Below are 15,497 nucleotides of genomic sequence, written 5' to 3' on the forward strand. Positions count from 1 at the left end.
GGCCGTGCGAGGATGTGCTTGTGCGTGTGGATGCACAGCGGTGTGTGCAGGGAAGTCCTTGCACGTGGGTGTGCGGTTCTGCACAGGGCTGCGCACACAGAGCTGCGTGCAAGGGAGCAGCGGAGGTTCCTGGGAACAGGAGATGCCTGGGAGAGGCAGAACTCACACCAGAGTGCCGGAGAGCACAGGGCCGGGAAGCACAGCTCCGCAGCACTGCGCTGTGCACAGCAGCCTGCAGGATGGCACCGACGGAACCAGGACACGGCGTCACACCAGGCGCTGCAAAGGAAAAGCTCCATCGCAGCCCACACAGGGACAGGCAGGCAGGCGCTGGGGAGGGCTGCACGACAGAGGGGCACCTTCTGAGCGCCACGACCAGGAGCGCTGTCTGTGGGCAGAGCAGTGCCGGGATGGCAGCGTGGCGGTCCTAAGTGCAGAGATGCTGCTCTGGACCAACAGCCCAGAGGAAACGCCGTCCTTTTGGGGAACTTGGCTCATTGTACACTCAGCATAAAGCAAAAAGTACTCAGCGCTGCCCTGGGAAACTCAGCAATCTCTACGGCATCGTTCTCTGAGTTAGCATGCCATGTTTTTATTGACTACAACCAAAGTTGGAGTGCCGAGTTGGGCGGCACTCGGAGCGCTGCCCTGCAACGCCGCGCACTGCAGCGCTGCCTGCTGATGCTCCTCCTCTCAGTCGTGCAGCTGCAGCTTCTGCATCATCTCCACCAGGCTGTTCATGGCGGAGGACTGGAAAGAAACAGAGCGAGTGTAGAAACAGGACAGCGCTTCCCTTGGGAAATCTCTTCCATGTCTGACAGACGGAGGCCCTGACAACAACAAGAGCCGCGTCTGTGCTCACCGAGGACTCACCTCTGCACGTGCAGCTGCGGCTCTCAGAGAAGCCTTCTTCAGTTCTGCTCTCCTTTGTTTCTGGCGTTGTCTTCTTGCTATCAGGCAAGAAAAAAAAAAGAGGAATTTCTTTTGTCAACAGCAAAACTGCAGAAACGTGGGTACCGTAAAAGCAGACGGCAGAAAAAAGACAAAGGAAATTGGACGAGGAACCCCCCAGTGAATGACCTTTCCAGTGGGACGTGCAGAAGACCACCATGCAGTTAAAGAGACGGGGTTGCACATTCTGGCACCTGGCTGCCTTCAGACTTGGCAGCCTTCAACCCATTTCCCCTCGACACAAAAGGAAAAGGCAAAGCAGACCCTGAGCAAACTCAGCGTGCTGGCAAAGGGCAGCAGCTCAGCACAGCGGTACACAGCCCTGCTCACCTCTGCGCCCGGAGCTCCGCGCTGCGGCAGGCCCAGGCTGCGCTGCTGGAGCCGGCACGCTGCCTCCGCTCTCAGCCCTCGCTCTCTTGTGGGCAGGCAGCTGCGCTGCTGCTGGTGTCCCTTCCTCCAAGGCCTTGCGTTTGCATCCAGCCTGGGCCTTGCCGACGGAGCGGGGGCACGCGGCAGGGGAAGCTCTTCCCCCTGTGCTGGGACCTGCTCTGCCAGGAAGCCCTCCAGCCTGGAGAGGAGCTGGAGCTCTCTCAGGGAGACAAGCTCTCTCGGAACGCCCCTGCTGCACCACCTTCACGTGGAGATGGCCGTTTGGCTCAGCACCGATCTCTGTGAAAAGACAAGAAGCAACGAGATTGAACCAGGGCGCACTGCTGCTTTCAGTCTGCAGAATGGGCCGCGATGCTGGGACATCTCATCTGGAGTGTTCACAGTCACGGAGCTTGGGATCTCAGGTGAACTGTGGGCTCCCATTTCTAATCAGTGCAGGAATGCTCACTGTGCTTATGACCACAGCCAGCACACAGTGACAACAGTCCCAGGAAAGAACAGGCACAAAGCCTGATTAGAAAGGCAGTGCACCAAGCCCCGATGCCTGCTGGGTGTCTGTACCTCTCTTGGGTGCCACGTCCCATTCTGTGCTCCTGCCCTGCCTTTCCGCATGGCTGCGCTTCAGAGGGAGGCTGGCCTCAGCTTCTGACAGAAAGAAAGCAGGAAAGACATGAAGAGCAGCTCCTTGGAGGAAGACTTGGGCACAGTCAGACACAAACTGCTGCTCTTCAAGCGCAGTTTCTTCAATTTCCTTTCCACTGCTACAGCGTTGTGCCACTTGTGCAGTCAGCACAGATCTGCAGCGCCCTTTCCTCTCTCCTCCATCACACACAGCCCTGCACGCAGCCCTCCTTAGAGGCAGCACCCGCAGCACAGCTCACAGCAGCTCCTTACCTGCGGAGGCTTTCCGCTTCCCCCCGTGCCCAGCACCATCCCACGGACACGCAGGCTCCGTCCCTGCAACAACAGATCCAGTGTGACTGCACAGACACCAGGAGCAGCGCTGTCCTGTCAGCCCACACCCCCCCCAAATCCAAAAGACGCTGTTCTACAGCCAGAGCAGAAACTGATGTTCAAACTGCACTGCGCTTACACTAAGCACTACTGCTCTCCTTCCTGTCAGATGGCAGCAGAGGAACCCCGGACTGCCTGACAGCTCTGCAGAATGCAGAGCAAAGCTGCACCAGCAAACAAAACGCTACCGGCTGCAAACGTCGAGACACGGATCTCTTGTCCCTAGAGGGAATGCGCTCAGCTCTCAGCAGCACCACTTGCACACAGACTTCTGTCTCGCTGCTGCCATCGGCTGTCGCTGTCGGCCTTTCTCATGCTTCCACCGTGGTTACTGGACATCCCTACAGCACTGCACCCGCTCAGAAGTAACACTCCACATTCATCCCTCCATCCTTCACGACAGAGGACTGCAGAAACTCACTTTTGCGCGGCACTGAGGACGGCCCGTCCCCATCGCGTCCCTCTGTGCGCTGCCAGGCGCCGTGGGATCTCTGGCAGCCTGCTGGCTGCTGCTCCCCAACGCGGGGAACCGCGCCGCGCTGCTTCTGAGGAGAGAAAGAAGAAACGTTGGAGGGAACGGGCAGCCAAGGTTTGCAGACAGCTTCCAGGTCGGGCCAGAGCTGGGACGGCAGAGTGCTGACACCTTCTTCATCACTAAGGGAAAATACGGCCTGAGCCGTGCCCACGCCATCAGCAGCGCGCGCAGCATCCAACTGGTTCCTGAGGTCCCAAAGCACCTGCAGGGCTCCCCCTGCTCCAGCCGTTCCCTTCAACATGAGAAAAAGGAAGAAGAGCCAAGCCAAGGAAACCCAGCCCTACCTTTCCTCTCCCAGAGCAGGAAGCGGAACTGCGGTCGTCCCCTGCCTGAGACATGGCCGCTGTCTCTGGGGAAGCTGAAGTTCCGAGGGCTGCGCGCAGGAACTTCTCTGCTCTTGGATCGAGCTGCTTCCCTCTGTCTTTGATTGCCTCGGTCTCTCAAAATCTCCTTTTGGACAGGAACCCTGCAGAAAGGATCCACCAGTGAAACATCAGGAGGAAGAAGCATCTTCCCAGCTTTCTTCTGCGTCTCTCGAGGAGGGCAGCGTCTGGACGTCAGCTGGCTGCCAGAGCTGCCTGCCACCACGTCCAGTTTGGGTCTGACTGCCACGGCTTGAGCCAGCAAGCGCCCTTCTCCATCTCCTCAACAGCTCTGCACCCAGCCACCCGTGGGGCAGGGGGCACGAGCTGTGCTCTGAGAAGCTTGTGCTCTCCCTGCTTTTCAATGTGCAACGTGAAGGCGGGGCTCAGCCGTGAATTTCCAGGGGAGGAAGGACGTCTCATCATCCTCACTGAAACGTGGGATGGAAGCTGAACAAGAACCATTTCCCCTGCAAACAGCCGTGCTGAGGGGCACCGCCGGAGCTGGCAACTGCTCCCCAGCCCAGCTTTTCTGCTGAGACACCTCCCGGCACCCAGCCGGCACCAACCCAGCTCACCTGGTCACTGCCCTGCCGGAGCGCTGCCCAGCTGATGCACACGCCGCAGCGCTGCTCCCAGCGGGCTCTCAAGGAAGATCTCTCAATGAAAGCACAGAGCTCAGTCTCCGTGTGCACCACGCTCGCCAGACCACCAGCTCTCCTCCCAGCTGGGCCACAAACGCTCCCAGCCCGGCCACCACTGTGACCTCAGCGAGTGCCTGCATCACCGCTGCACTTGCATCATAGGCAAAGGAGTGGTCACCTCCCACATCCAAAGTGTAGGAAACAGGAGATTCACCTATGGGGTGAATGGGGTTCATGGAATGGGCCTTAATTGAAGTAAAGCAACAGAGAAGTGAAGATGACCCTTGTGCAGCCCAGTAAAAACGCAGTATGGCCTCGTAGTGGTCAGCGGGGTCCCAGAGGAACAAGTAGGAGCTGGGAGGAGTGCCCAGCAGTACGGACCAGAAACGTGCAGCATGGCCAAGTGACAACCAGTATGGAGCAGCATGGCCTCCAAGCGGTCAGTGCAGCCCTACAGGAATCAGCAGAAAGCAACAGGAAGGCACAGCTGTGCCCAGGGCCAGTGCCGGCCTCTGCCTCTGGCTCTAGGCCCTATGGGTCCCCATGGCACCTTATGGATCCTAACGGGTCCCTCAGACACTCTACGGGTCTTTGTGGCACCCTATGGATCCTAAAGGGTCCCTAAGGCACCCTACGGGTTCCCAAGGCACCCAATGGATCCTAATGGGTCCCTTAAGGCACTCTGTTTGTCCCCGTGGAACCCTATGCATCCTAACGGGTCCCTAAGGCACCCTATGGGTCCCCATAGCACCCTATGGATTCTAATGGGTCCCTAAGGCACCCTATATGTTTCCATGGCACCCTATGGCTCCTAAAGTATCCCTAAGGCACCCTGTGTGTCCTCGTGGCACCCTACGGGTCCCAATGCCAACCTAAAATTCTAGTGGGTCTCTCAGGCACCCTACGGGTCCCCCTGGCACCCTACAAATCCTAATGGGTCCCTAAGGCACCCTACAAATCCTAATGAGTCCCTAAGGCATCCTGTGGGTCCCCGTGGCACCCTATATATCCTAAGTGGTTCCTAAGGCAACGTATGAACCCTAATGGGTCCCCATGTCACTCTATGGATCCTAACAGATCCCTAAAGCACCCTATGGTCCCCATGGCACCCTGCAGATCCTAATGGGTCCCTAAGGCACCCTACGGGTCCCCATGGCACCCTATGAATCATAATGGGTCCCTAAGGCACCCTACGGGTCCCCAAGGCACCCAATGGATCCTAATGGGTCCCCACGGCACCCTATGGATCCTAATGGCTCCCTAAGGCACCCTGTGTGTCCCCGTGGAACCCTATGCATCCTAACGGGTCCCTAAGGCATCCTACAGATCCCCCTGGCACCCTATGAATCCTAATGGGTCCCTAAGGCACCTGATGGGTGCCCATGACACCCTATGGATCCCTAAGGCACCGTACGGATCCTAATGGGTCCCCATAGCACCCTAGGGATCCTGATGGATCCCTAAAGCACCCGATAGATCCTAATGTGTTCCCTTGGCACCCTAAGGATCCTAATGGGTCCCCATAGCAAACTATGTATCATAGTTGGTCCCTAAGGCACACTATGGGTACCTATGGCACCCTACGGGTCCCCATGGCACCCTATGGGTCCTAAGGGGTCCCTAAGGCACCCTGTGGGTCCCCGTGGCACCCTATGTATCATAATGAATCCCTAAGGCACCCTATGAGTCCCCATTGCACCCCATGGATTCTAATGGGTCCCTAACACACCTTATGGGTCCTAATGGGTCCCCATGGCACCCTATGGATCCTAATGGATCCCCATGGCACCCTATGAATCCTAATGGGTCCCCATGGCACCCTATGAATCCTAAAGGAGACCTAAGGCACCCTATGGGTCCCCATGGCACCCTATGGATCCTAGTGGGTTTGCTAAGACACCCTGTGTATCTTAATCGGCTCCTAAGGCACCCTATGGATCCTAATGAGTCCCCCAGGCACCCTATTCATCCTAACGAGACCCCATAGCATTCTATAGATCCTAATGGGTCTCTAACGCTCCCTATAGGTCCCTAACGCACCCTAAAATGCTAGTGGGTCCCTCAGGCACCCTAGGGGTCTTCATGGCACCCTAGAGATCCTAATGGATCCCTAAGGCACCCTGAAGGTCTCAGTGGCACCCTGTGGGTCCTAATGGGTCCCCGTGGCACCCTATGGATCCTAATGGGCCCCTAAGACACCCTATGGGTGCCCATGGCACCCTATGGATCCTAATGGGTCCTTAAGGCACCCTATGGGTCCTCATGGCACCCTATGGATCATTATGGGTCCCTAACACATCCCATGAGTTTCCATGGCACCCTACGGATCCTATTGGGCCCCTAAGACACCCTATGTATATTAATGGACCCCTAAGGCACCCGATGGATGCACATGGCACCCTATGGATCCTACTAGGTCCCTAAGGCACCCTATGGAACCCCAAGGCACCCAATGGATCCTAATCAGTCCCCCTGGCACCCTATGGAACCTAACGGGTCCCCCTGGCACCCTATGGATCCAAACGGGTCCCCAAGGCACCCTACGGGTTCCCATGGCACCTTATGGATCCTAATGGGTCCCTATGGCACCCTATAGATCTTAATGGGTCCCTCAGGCACTCTACAGGTTCTCGTGGCACCCCATGGATCCTAATGGGACCCTATGGCATCCTAGGGGTTCCCATGGCACCTTATGGATCCTAATGGGTCCCTAAGGCACTCTGTGGGTCCCTGTGGCAACCTGCCCACGAGAGGAACTGCCCCACTAGACCTGCTGTTCACAAACAGGGAAGGTTTGGTGGGAGATGTGGAGGTTGGAGGCTGTCTTGGACAGAGTGATCATGAAATGATAGACTTCGTGATTCATGGTGGAGCCTGGAGGGGGAATAGTAATACTGCTACCTTGGACTTCAGGAGGGCGGACTTTGAATTGTTCAAGGGACTAATAGGGGGAGTCCCCTGGCATTCAGTCTTAGCGAGTAAAGGGGTCCAAGAGAGCTGGTTGCTCTTCAAGAAGGAAGTCTTAAGGGCGCAGGAGCAGGCAGTCCCCCTGAGCTGCAAAGTGAGCCGGCGGGGAAGAAGACCGGCGTGGATGAATAGGGAGCTATTCCTGAGGCTCCGGGAGAAAAAGAGAATCTACCGCCTGTGGAAAGAGGGACAGGCCACTCACAATGAATACAAGGAAGTTGTTAGGATGTGTAGAGGTGAAATCAGAAAGGCAAAAGCCCAGCTTGAATTTAACCTAGCCGCTGGTGTGGAAAGGAATAAGAAACTCTTTTATAAATACATTAACAGTAAGAGGAGGACAAAGGAGAATTTCCACTCTTTGCTGGATGAGGCTGGGAATGTGACCACTGAGGATAAGGAAAAGGCGGAGGTTCTGAATGCCCTCTTTACGTCTGTCTTTAAAAGTCAGACCAGTTATCCTCAGGATACCCCTCTCTCTGACCTGGTAATCTCGGTTGGGGAGCACACTAACCCCCCTGTGATTCTGAAAGAAACAGTCAGAGACCTACTGCTCCAGCTGGACTGTCACAAGTCGATGGGGCCAGATGAGATCCACCCGAGAGTGCTGAGGGAACTGGCGGAGGTGAGAGCCAAGCCGCTTTCCATCATCTGTCAGCGCTCCTTGTTGACTGGTGAGGTCCCAGAAGACTGGAGGCTTGCCAATGTGACTCCCATTTATAAGAAAGGTCGTAAGGAGGATCCGGGGAACTACAGGCCTGTCAGCCTGACCTCGGTGCCAGGGAAGGTGATGGAGCAGACTGTCTTGAGGGAGATCATGCAGCACGTGTGGGATGAGCGGGGGATCAGGCCTAGCCAGCATGGGTTCGTGAAGGGCAGGTCCTGTTTGACCAACCTGATCTCCTTCTACGATCTAGTGACCCATCTGGTGGATGAGGGAAAGGCTGTTGATGTGCTCTACCTAGACTCCAGCAAAGCCTTTGGCACTGTCTCCCACAGCATTCTCCTGCAGAAGCTGGCAGCCCGAGGCTTGGATGGGTGCACTCTTGGCTGGGTAAGGAGCTGGCTGGAGGGCCGGGCACAGAGAGTGGTGGTGAATGGAGTGAAATCCAGCTGGCGACCAGTCGTGAGCGGTGTTCCCCAGGGGTCGGTGCTGGGGCCTGTCCTCTTCAATATCTTTATTGATGACCTCGATGAGGGCATCGAGTGCACCCTCAGTACATTCGCAGATGGCACCAAATGGGCTGGAAGTGTGGATCTGCCTGGGGGTAGCAAGGCCCTACAGAGGGATCTGGACAGGCTGGAGAGCTGGGCTGGAGCCAATGGGATGAGTTTCAACAAGGCCAAATGCCGGGTCCTGCACTTCGGCCACAACAACCCCAGGCGACGCTGCAGGCTTGGGGCGGTGTGGCTGGAGGATGGCGTAAATGGCCCTGGGGGTATGGATGGATGCTGGGCTGAACGGGAGCCCACAGTGTGCCCAGGCGGCCAGGAAGGCCAGCGGCATCCTGGCCTGCATCAGAAACAGTGCTGCCAGCAGGAGCAGAGAGGTGATTGTTCCCCTATATTCAGCACTCGTGAGGCCGCACCTCGAGTGCTGTGTCCAGTTTTGGGCCCCTCACTGCAAGAAAGACATGGAGGCCCTGGAACGTGTTCAAAGGAGGGCAACAAAGCTGGTGAGGGGGCTGGAACACAGGGCTGCTGAGGAGAGGCTGAAGGAGCTGGGAATGTTCAGCCTGGAGAAGAGCAGCTCAGGGGAGACCTCACTGCTCTCTATAACTTCTGAAGGGAGGCTGTGGTGAGCTGGGGGTCAGCCTCTGCTCTCGTGTCAGTAGTGATGGGAGCAGAGGGAATGGTTTCAAGCTGTGGCAGGGGAGATTCAGGCTGGACATGAGGACGTATTACTTTTCCGAAAGGGTGGTCAGGCACTGGAATGGATGCCCAGGGAGGTGGTGGAGTCACCGACCCTGGGGTGTTCAAGGAAAGGCTGGATGTTGTGTTGAGGGACATGGTTTGGTAGGAGCTGTTGGGAATGGGTGAACGGTTGGACTGGGTGATCTTTTAGGTCTTTTCCAACCTTAGTGATTCTATGATTCTATGATTCTGTGGATCCTAATGGTCTGAAAGGCACGCTATGAGTCCCCCTGGCACCCTATGGATCCTAGTGTGTGCCTAAGGCACCCTATGGGTCCTCATGGCACCCCATGGATCCTAATGGGTCCCTAAGGTACCCTATGGATACTAACAGGTCCCTCAGGCACTCTACGGGTCCTTGTGGCACCCTATCGATCCTAACAGGTCCCTAAAGCACACTATGTGACACAATGCCACCCGAAAATTCTAGTGGGTCCCTCAGGCACCCTAGGGGTCCCCATGGCACACTATGGATCCTAATGGGTCCCTGAGGCACCCTGAGGGTCTCAGTGGCACCCTGTGGGTCCTAATGGGTCTCTATGGCACCCTATGGATCCTAATTGGTCCCTAAGGCACCCTGAGGGTCTCCGTGGAACCCTGTGGGTCTTCATGGGTCCCCGTGGCACCCTATGGATCCTAATGGGCCCCTAAGACACCCAATGGCTGCCCATGGCACACTATGGATCCTAATGGGTCCCTAAGGCACCCTATGGGTCCTCATGGCACCCCATGTATCCTAATGGGTCCCCACGGCACCCTATGGATCCTAACGGGTCCCTCAGACACTCTACGGGTCTTTGTGGCACCCTATGGATCCTAAAGGGTCCCTAAGGCACCCTACGGGTTCCCAAGGCACCCAATGGATCCTAATGGGTCCCTTAAGGCACTCTGTGTGTCCCCGTGGAACCCTATGCATCCTAACGGGTCCCTAAGGCACCCTATATGTTTACATGGCACCCTATGGCTCCTAAAGTATCCCTAAGGCACCCTGTGTGTCCTCGTGGCACCCTATGGGTCCCAATGCCAACCTAAAATTCTACTGGGTCTCTCAGGCACCCTACGGGTCCCCCTGGCACCCTACATATCCTAATGAGTCCCTAAGGCATCCTGTGGGTCCCCGTGGCACCCTATATATCCTAAGTGGTTCCTAAGGCAACGTATGAACCCTAATGGGTCCCCATGTCACTCTATGGATCCTAACAGATCCCTAAAGCACCCTATGGTCCCCATGGCACCCTGCAGATCCTAATGGGTCCCTAAGGCACCCTACGGGTCCCCATGGCACCCTATGAATCATAATGGGTCCCTAAGGCACCCTACGGGTCCCCAAGGCACCCAATGGATCCTAATGGGTCCCCACGGCACCCTATGGATCCTAATGGCTCCCTAAGGCACCCTGTGTGTCCCCGTGGAACCCTATGCATCCTAACGGGTCCCTAAGGCATCCTACAGATCCCCCTGGCACCCTATGAATCCTAATGGGTCCCTAAGGCACCTGATGGGTGCCCATGACACCCTATGGATCCCTAAGGCACCGTACGGATCCTAATGGGTCCCCATAGCACCCTAGGGATCCTGATGGATCCCTAAAGCACCCGATAGATCCTAATGTGTTCCCTTGGCACCCTAAGGATCCTAATGGGTCCCCATAGCAAACTATGTATCATAGTTGGTCCCTAAGGCACACTATGGGTACCTATGGCACCCTACGGGTCCCCATGGCACCCTATGGGTCCTAATGGGTCCCCATGGCACCCTATGGGTCCTAATGGGTCCCTAAGGCACCCTGTGGGTCCCCGTGGCACCCTATGTATCATAATGAATCCCTAAGGCACCCTATGAGTCCCCATGGCACCCCACAGATTCTAATGGGTCCCTAACACACCCTATGGGTCCTAATGGGTCCCCATGGCACCCTATGAATCCTAATGTGTCCTTTAGGCGCCCTACGGGTCTTTGTGGCTCCCTATGGATCCTCCTGGGTCCCTAAGGCACCCTGTGACTCCCCAAGGCACCCTACACATCCTGATGGCTCCTTAAGGCACCCTACACGTCCCCATGGCACCCTATGGATCCTAATGTGTCCCCATGGCACCCTATGGGTCCAAATGGATCTCTAAGGCACACTATGGATCCCCATTTCACCTTATGGATCCTAACGGGTCCCTCAGACACTCTATAGGTCCTTGTGGCACCCTATGAATTTTAATGGGTCCTTAAAGCACAGTATAGGTACCCATGGCACCCTACAATTCTAGTGCGTCCCTCAAGCACCCTAGGGATCCCCATGGCACCCTATGGATCCTAAAGGAGACATAAGGCACCCTATGGGTCCCCATGGCACCCTATGGATCCTAGTGGGTTGCTAAGACACCCTGTGTATCTTAATCGACTCCTAAGGCACCCTATGGATCCCCATGGCACCCTATGGATCCTAATGTGTCCCCCAGGCACCTTATTCATCCTAACGAGACCCCATAGCATTCTATAGATCCTAATGGGTCTCTAACGCTCCCTATAGGTCCCTAACGCACCCTAAAATGCTAGTGGGTCCCTCAGGCACCCTAGGGGTCTTCATGGCACCCTAGAGATCCTAATGGATCCCTAAGGCACCCTGAAGGTCTCAGTGGCACCCTGTGGGTCCTAATGGGTCCCCGTGGCACCCTATGGATCCTAATGGGCCCCTAAGACACCCTATGGGTGCCCATGGCACCCTATGGATCCTAATGGGTCCTTAAGGCACCCTATGGGTCCTCATGGCACCCTATGGATCATTATGGGTCCCTAACACATCCCATGAGTTTCCATGGCACCCTACGGATCCTATTGGGCCCCTAAGACACCCTATGTATATTAGTGGACCCCTAAGGCACCCGATGGATGCACATGGCACCCTATGGATCCTACTAGGTCCCTAAGGCACCCTATGGAACCCCAAGGCACCCAATGGATCCTAATGAGTCCCCCTGGCACCCTATGGAACCTAACGGGTCCCCCTGGCACCCTATGGATCCAAACGGGTCCCCAAGGCACCCTACGGGTTCCCATGGCACCTTATGGATCCTAATGGGTCCCTATGGCACCCTATAGATCTTAATGGGTCCCTCAGGCACTCTACAGGTTCTCGTGGCACCCCATGGATCCTAATGGGACCCTATGGCATCCTAGGGGTTCCCATGGCACCCTATGAATCCTAATGGGTCCCTAAGGCACTCTGTGGGTCCCTGTGGCAACCTGCCCACGAGAGGAACTGCCCCACTAGACCTGCTGTTCACAAACAGGGAAGGTTTGGTGGGAGATGTGGAGGTTGGAGGCTGTCTTGGACAGAGTGATCATGAAATGATAGACTTCGTGATTCATGGTGGAGCCTGGAGGGGGAATAGTAATACTGCTACCTTGGACTTCAGGAGGGCGGACTTTGAATTGTTCAAGGGACTAATAGGGGGAGTCCCCTGGCATTCAGTCTTAGCGAGTAAAGGGGTCCAAGAGAGCTGGTTGCTCTTCAAGAAGGAAGTCTTAAGGGCGCAGGAGCAGGCAGTCCCCCTGAGCTGCAAAGTGAGCCGGCGGGGAAGAAGACCGGCGTGGATGAAGAGGGAGCTATTCCTGAGGCTCCGGGAGAAAAAGAGAATCTACCGCCTGTGGAAAGAGGGACAGGCCACTCACAATAAATACAAGGAAGTTGTTAGGATGTGTAGAGGTGAAATCAGAAAGGCAGAAGCCCCGCTTGAATTTAACCTAGCCGCTGGTGTGGAAAGGAATAAGAAACTCTTTTATAAATACATTAACAGTGAGTGGAGGACAAAGGAGAATTTCCACTCTTTGCTGGATGAGGCTGGGAATGTGACCACTGAGGATAAGGAAAAGGCGGAGGTTCTGAATGCCTTCTTTACGTCTGTCTTTAAAAGTCAGACCAGTTATCCTCAGGATACCCCTCTCTCTGACCTGGTAATCTCGGTTGGGGAGCACACTAACCCCCCTGTGATTCTGAAAGAAACAGTCAGAGACCTACTGCTCCAGCTGGACTGTCACAAGTCGATGGGGCCAGATGAGATCCACCCGAGAGTGCTGAGGGAACTGGCGGAGGTGAGAGCCAAGCCGCTTTCCATCATCTGTCAGCGCTCCTTGTTGACTGGTGAGGTCCCAGAAGACTGGAGGCTTGCCAATGTGACTCCCATTTATAAGAAAGGTCGTAAGGAGGATCCGGGGAACTACAGGCCTGTCAGCCTGACCTCGGTGCCAGGGAAGGTGATGGAGCAGACTGTCTTGAGGGAGATCATGCAGCACGTGTGGGATGAGCGGGGGATCAGGCCTAGCCAGCATGGGTTCGTGAAGGGCAGGTCCTGTTTGACCAACCTGATCTCCTTCTATGATCTAGTGACCCATCTGGTGGATGAGGGAAAGGCTGTTGATGTGCTCTACCTAGACTCCAGCAAAGCCTTTGGCACTGTCTCCCACAGCATTCTCCTGCAGAAGCTGGCAGCCCGAGGCTTGGATGGGTGCACTCTTGGCTGGGTAAGGAGCTGGCTGGAGGGCCGGGCACAGAGAGTGGTGGTGAATGGAGTGAAATCCAGCTGGCGACCAGTCGTGAGCGGTGTTCCCCAGGGGTCGGTGCTGGGGCCTGTCCTCTTCAATATCTTTATTGATGACCTCGATGAGGGCATCGAGTGCACCCTCAGTACATTCGCAGATGGCACCAAATGGGCTGGAAGTGTGGATCTGCCTGGGGGTAGCAAGGCCCTACAGAGGGATCTGGACAGGCTGGAGAGCTGGGCTGGAGCCAATGGGATGAGTTTCAACAAGGCCAAATGCCGGGTCCTGCACTTCGGCCACAACAACCCCAGGCGACGCTGCAGGCTTGGGGCGGTGTGGCTGGAGGATGGCGTAAATGGCCCTGGGGGTATGGATGGATGCTGGGCTGAACGGGAGCCCACAGTGTGCCCAGGCAGCCAGGAAGGCCAGCGGCATCCTGGCCTGCATCAGAAACAGTGCTGCCAGCAGGAGCAGAGAGGTGATTGTTCCCCTATATTCAGCACTCGTGAGGCCGCACCTCGAGTGCTGTGTCCAGTTTTGGGCCCCTCACTGCAAGAAAGACATGGAGGCCCTGGAACGTGTTCAAAGGAGGGCAACAAAGCTGGTGAGGGGGCTGGAACACAGGGCTGCTGAGGAGAGGCTGAAGGAGCTGGGAATGTTCAGCCTGGAGAAGAGCAGCTCAGGGGAGACCTCACTGCTCTCTATAACTTCTGAAGGGAGGCTGTGGTGAGCTGGGGGTCGGCCTCTGCTCTCGTGTCAGTAGTGATGGGAGCAGAGGGAATGGTTTCAAGCTGCGGCAGGGGAGATTCAGGCTGGACATGAGGACGTATTACTTTTCCGAAAGGGTGGTCAGGCACTGGAATGGATGCCCAGGGAGGTGGTGGAGTCACCGACCCTGGGGTGTTCAAGGAAAGGCTGGATGTTGTGTTGAGGGACATGGTTTGGTAGGAGCTGTTGGGAATGGGTGAACGGTTGGACTGGGTGATCTTTTAGGTCTCTTCCAACCTTAGTGATTCTATGATTCTATGATTCTATGATTCTGTGGATCCTAATGGTCTGAAAGGCACGCTATGAGTCCCCCTGGCACCCTATGGATCCTAGTGTGTGCCTAAGGCACCCTATGGGTCCTCATGGCACCCCATGGATCCTAATGGGTCCCTAAGGTACCCTATGGATACTAACAGGTCCCTCAGGCACTCTACGGGTCCTTGTGGCACCCTATCGATCCTAACAGGTCCCTAAAGCACACTATGTGACACAATGCCACCCGAAAATTCTAGTGGGTCCCTCAGGCACCCTAGGGGTCCCCATGGCACACTATGGATCCTAATGGGTCCCTGAGGCACCCTGAGGGTCTCAGTGGCACCCTGTGGGTCCTAATGGGTCTCTATGGCACCCTATGGATCCTAATTGGTCCCTAAGGCACCCTGAGGGTCTCCGTGGAACCCTGTGGGTCTTCATGGGTCCCCGTGGCACCCTATGGATCCTAATGGGTCCCTAAGAAACCCAATGGCTGCCCATGGCACACTATGGATCCTAATGGGTCCCTAAGGCACCCTATGGGTCCTCATGGCACCCCATGTATCCTAATGGGTCCCTAAGGCACCCTACTAATCCTAATGAGTCCTTAAGGCACACTGTGGGTTCCGGTGGCACCCTATTGATCCTAATGGGTTCCTAAGGCACCCTATGGATTCTAATGGGTCCCCATAGCACCCTGTGGGTCCCCGTGGAACCCTATGTTCCCCTGGCACCCTATGGATCCTAATGGCTCCCTATGGCACTCTATGGGTCCCCATTGTACCCTATGGATCCTAATGGCTCCCTAAGGCACCCTAACGGTCCCCATGTCACCCTAAGGATCCCAATGGTCCTAATACCGAGCAGAGGGGGACGCTCACCTCCATGCCCCATTTCCAACGCAGGCCAGGATGCCGTTGGCCCTTTGGCCACCTGGGCACGCCGTCGGCTCCTGTTGAGCCGAGCACCAACCAGCACCGCCAGGTCCTTCTCCTCTCCACACTCCTCCAGCCGCTCGTCCCCAGCTCTCTGACTGTCCTCCCCGGAATCGCTGGGGGCAAATTCGGAGCAGCGTCCCAGACTGCCAGATCGGGGCATCAAAGCCCAGAGGACGACTGGCCTGGCTGTGAAAGGCAGATGGAAAGAAGGCATTGAGGAGCTCAGCCCTCTCCT

The 15,497-nt window shown here is 56.2% G+C and overlaps 2 protein-coding genes across 3 annotated transcripts in view; one reads left to right on the plus strand and one right to left on the minus strand.

The window, feature by feature from the left end:
- The window catches only part of LOC125686352 (uncharacterized), a 194,286-nt gene that overhangs the window by 10,163 nt on the left and 168,626 nt on the right, over positions 1-15,497 (plus strand). The gene's annotated exons all lie outside the window — the stretch shown is intronic.
- LOC125686355 (zinc finger CCCH domain-containing protein 11A-like) lies at positions 591-15,252 on the minus strand. The gene is made up of 8 exons (XM_048930257.1): positions 15,206-15,252; positions 3,175-3,356; positions 2,777-2,900; positions 2,236-2,298; positions 1,903-1,986; positions 1,282-1,620; positions 874-950; positions 591-750 (listed from the first exon to the last, which is right to left on the minus strand). The coding sequence occupies exons 2-8, from the start codon at positions 3,226-3,228 to the stop codon at positions 694-696; spliced, it is 798 nt and encodes a 265-aa protein (XP_048786214.1). The 5' UTR covers positions 3,229-3,356; positions 15,206-15,252; the 3' UTR covers positions 591-693.

The sequence above is a fragment of the Lagopus muta genome, chromosome 36 (genome assembly GCF_023343835.1).
Source record: "Lagopus muta isolate bLagMut1 chromosome 36, bLagMut1 primary, whole genome shotgun sequence".
NCBI classification, from domain to species: Eukaryota; Metazoa; Chordata; class Aves; order Galliformes; family Phasianidae; genus Lagopus; species Lagopus muta.

What these genes read in the sequence shown, in the direction of transcription:
- LOC125686355 (XM_048930257.1), bottom strand. Translation starts at nt 3,228, where the DNA reads ATGTCTCAGGCAGGGGACGACCGCAGTTCCGCTTCCTGCTCTGGGAGA. An exon ending in GGACGTGGCACCCAAGAGAG is followed by an intron (nt 1,621 to 1,902) that starts GTACAGACACCC and finishes GTCTTTTCACAG; the next exon opens with AGATCGGTGCTGAGCCAAAC. An exon ending in GCGGAGCTCCGGGCGCAGAG is followed by an intron (nt 951 to 1,281) that starts GTGAGCAGGGCT and finishes CTTGCCTGATAG; the next exon opens with CAAGAAGACAACGCCAGAAA.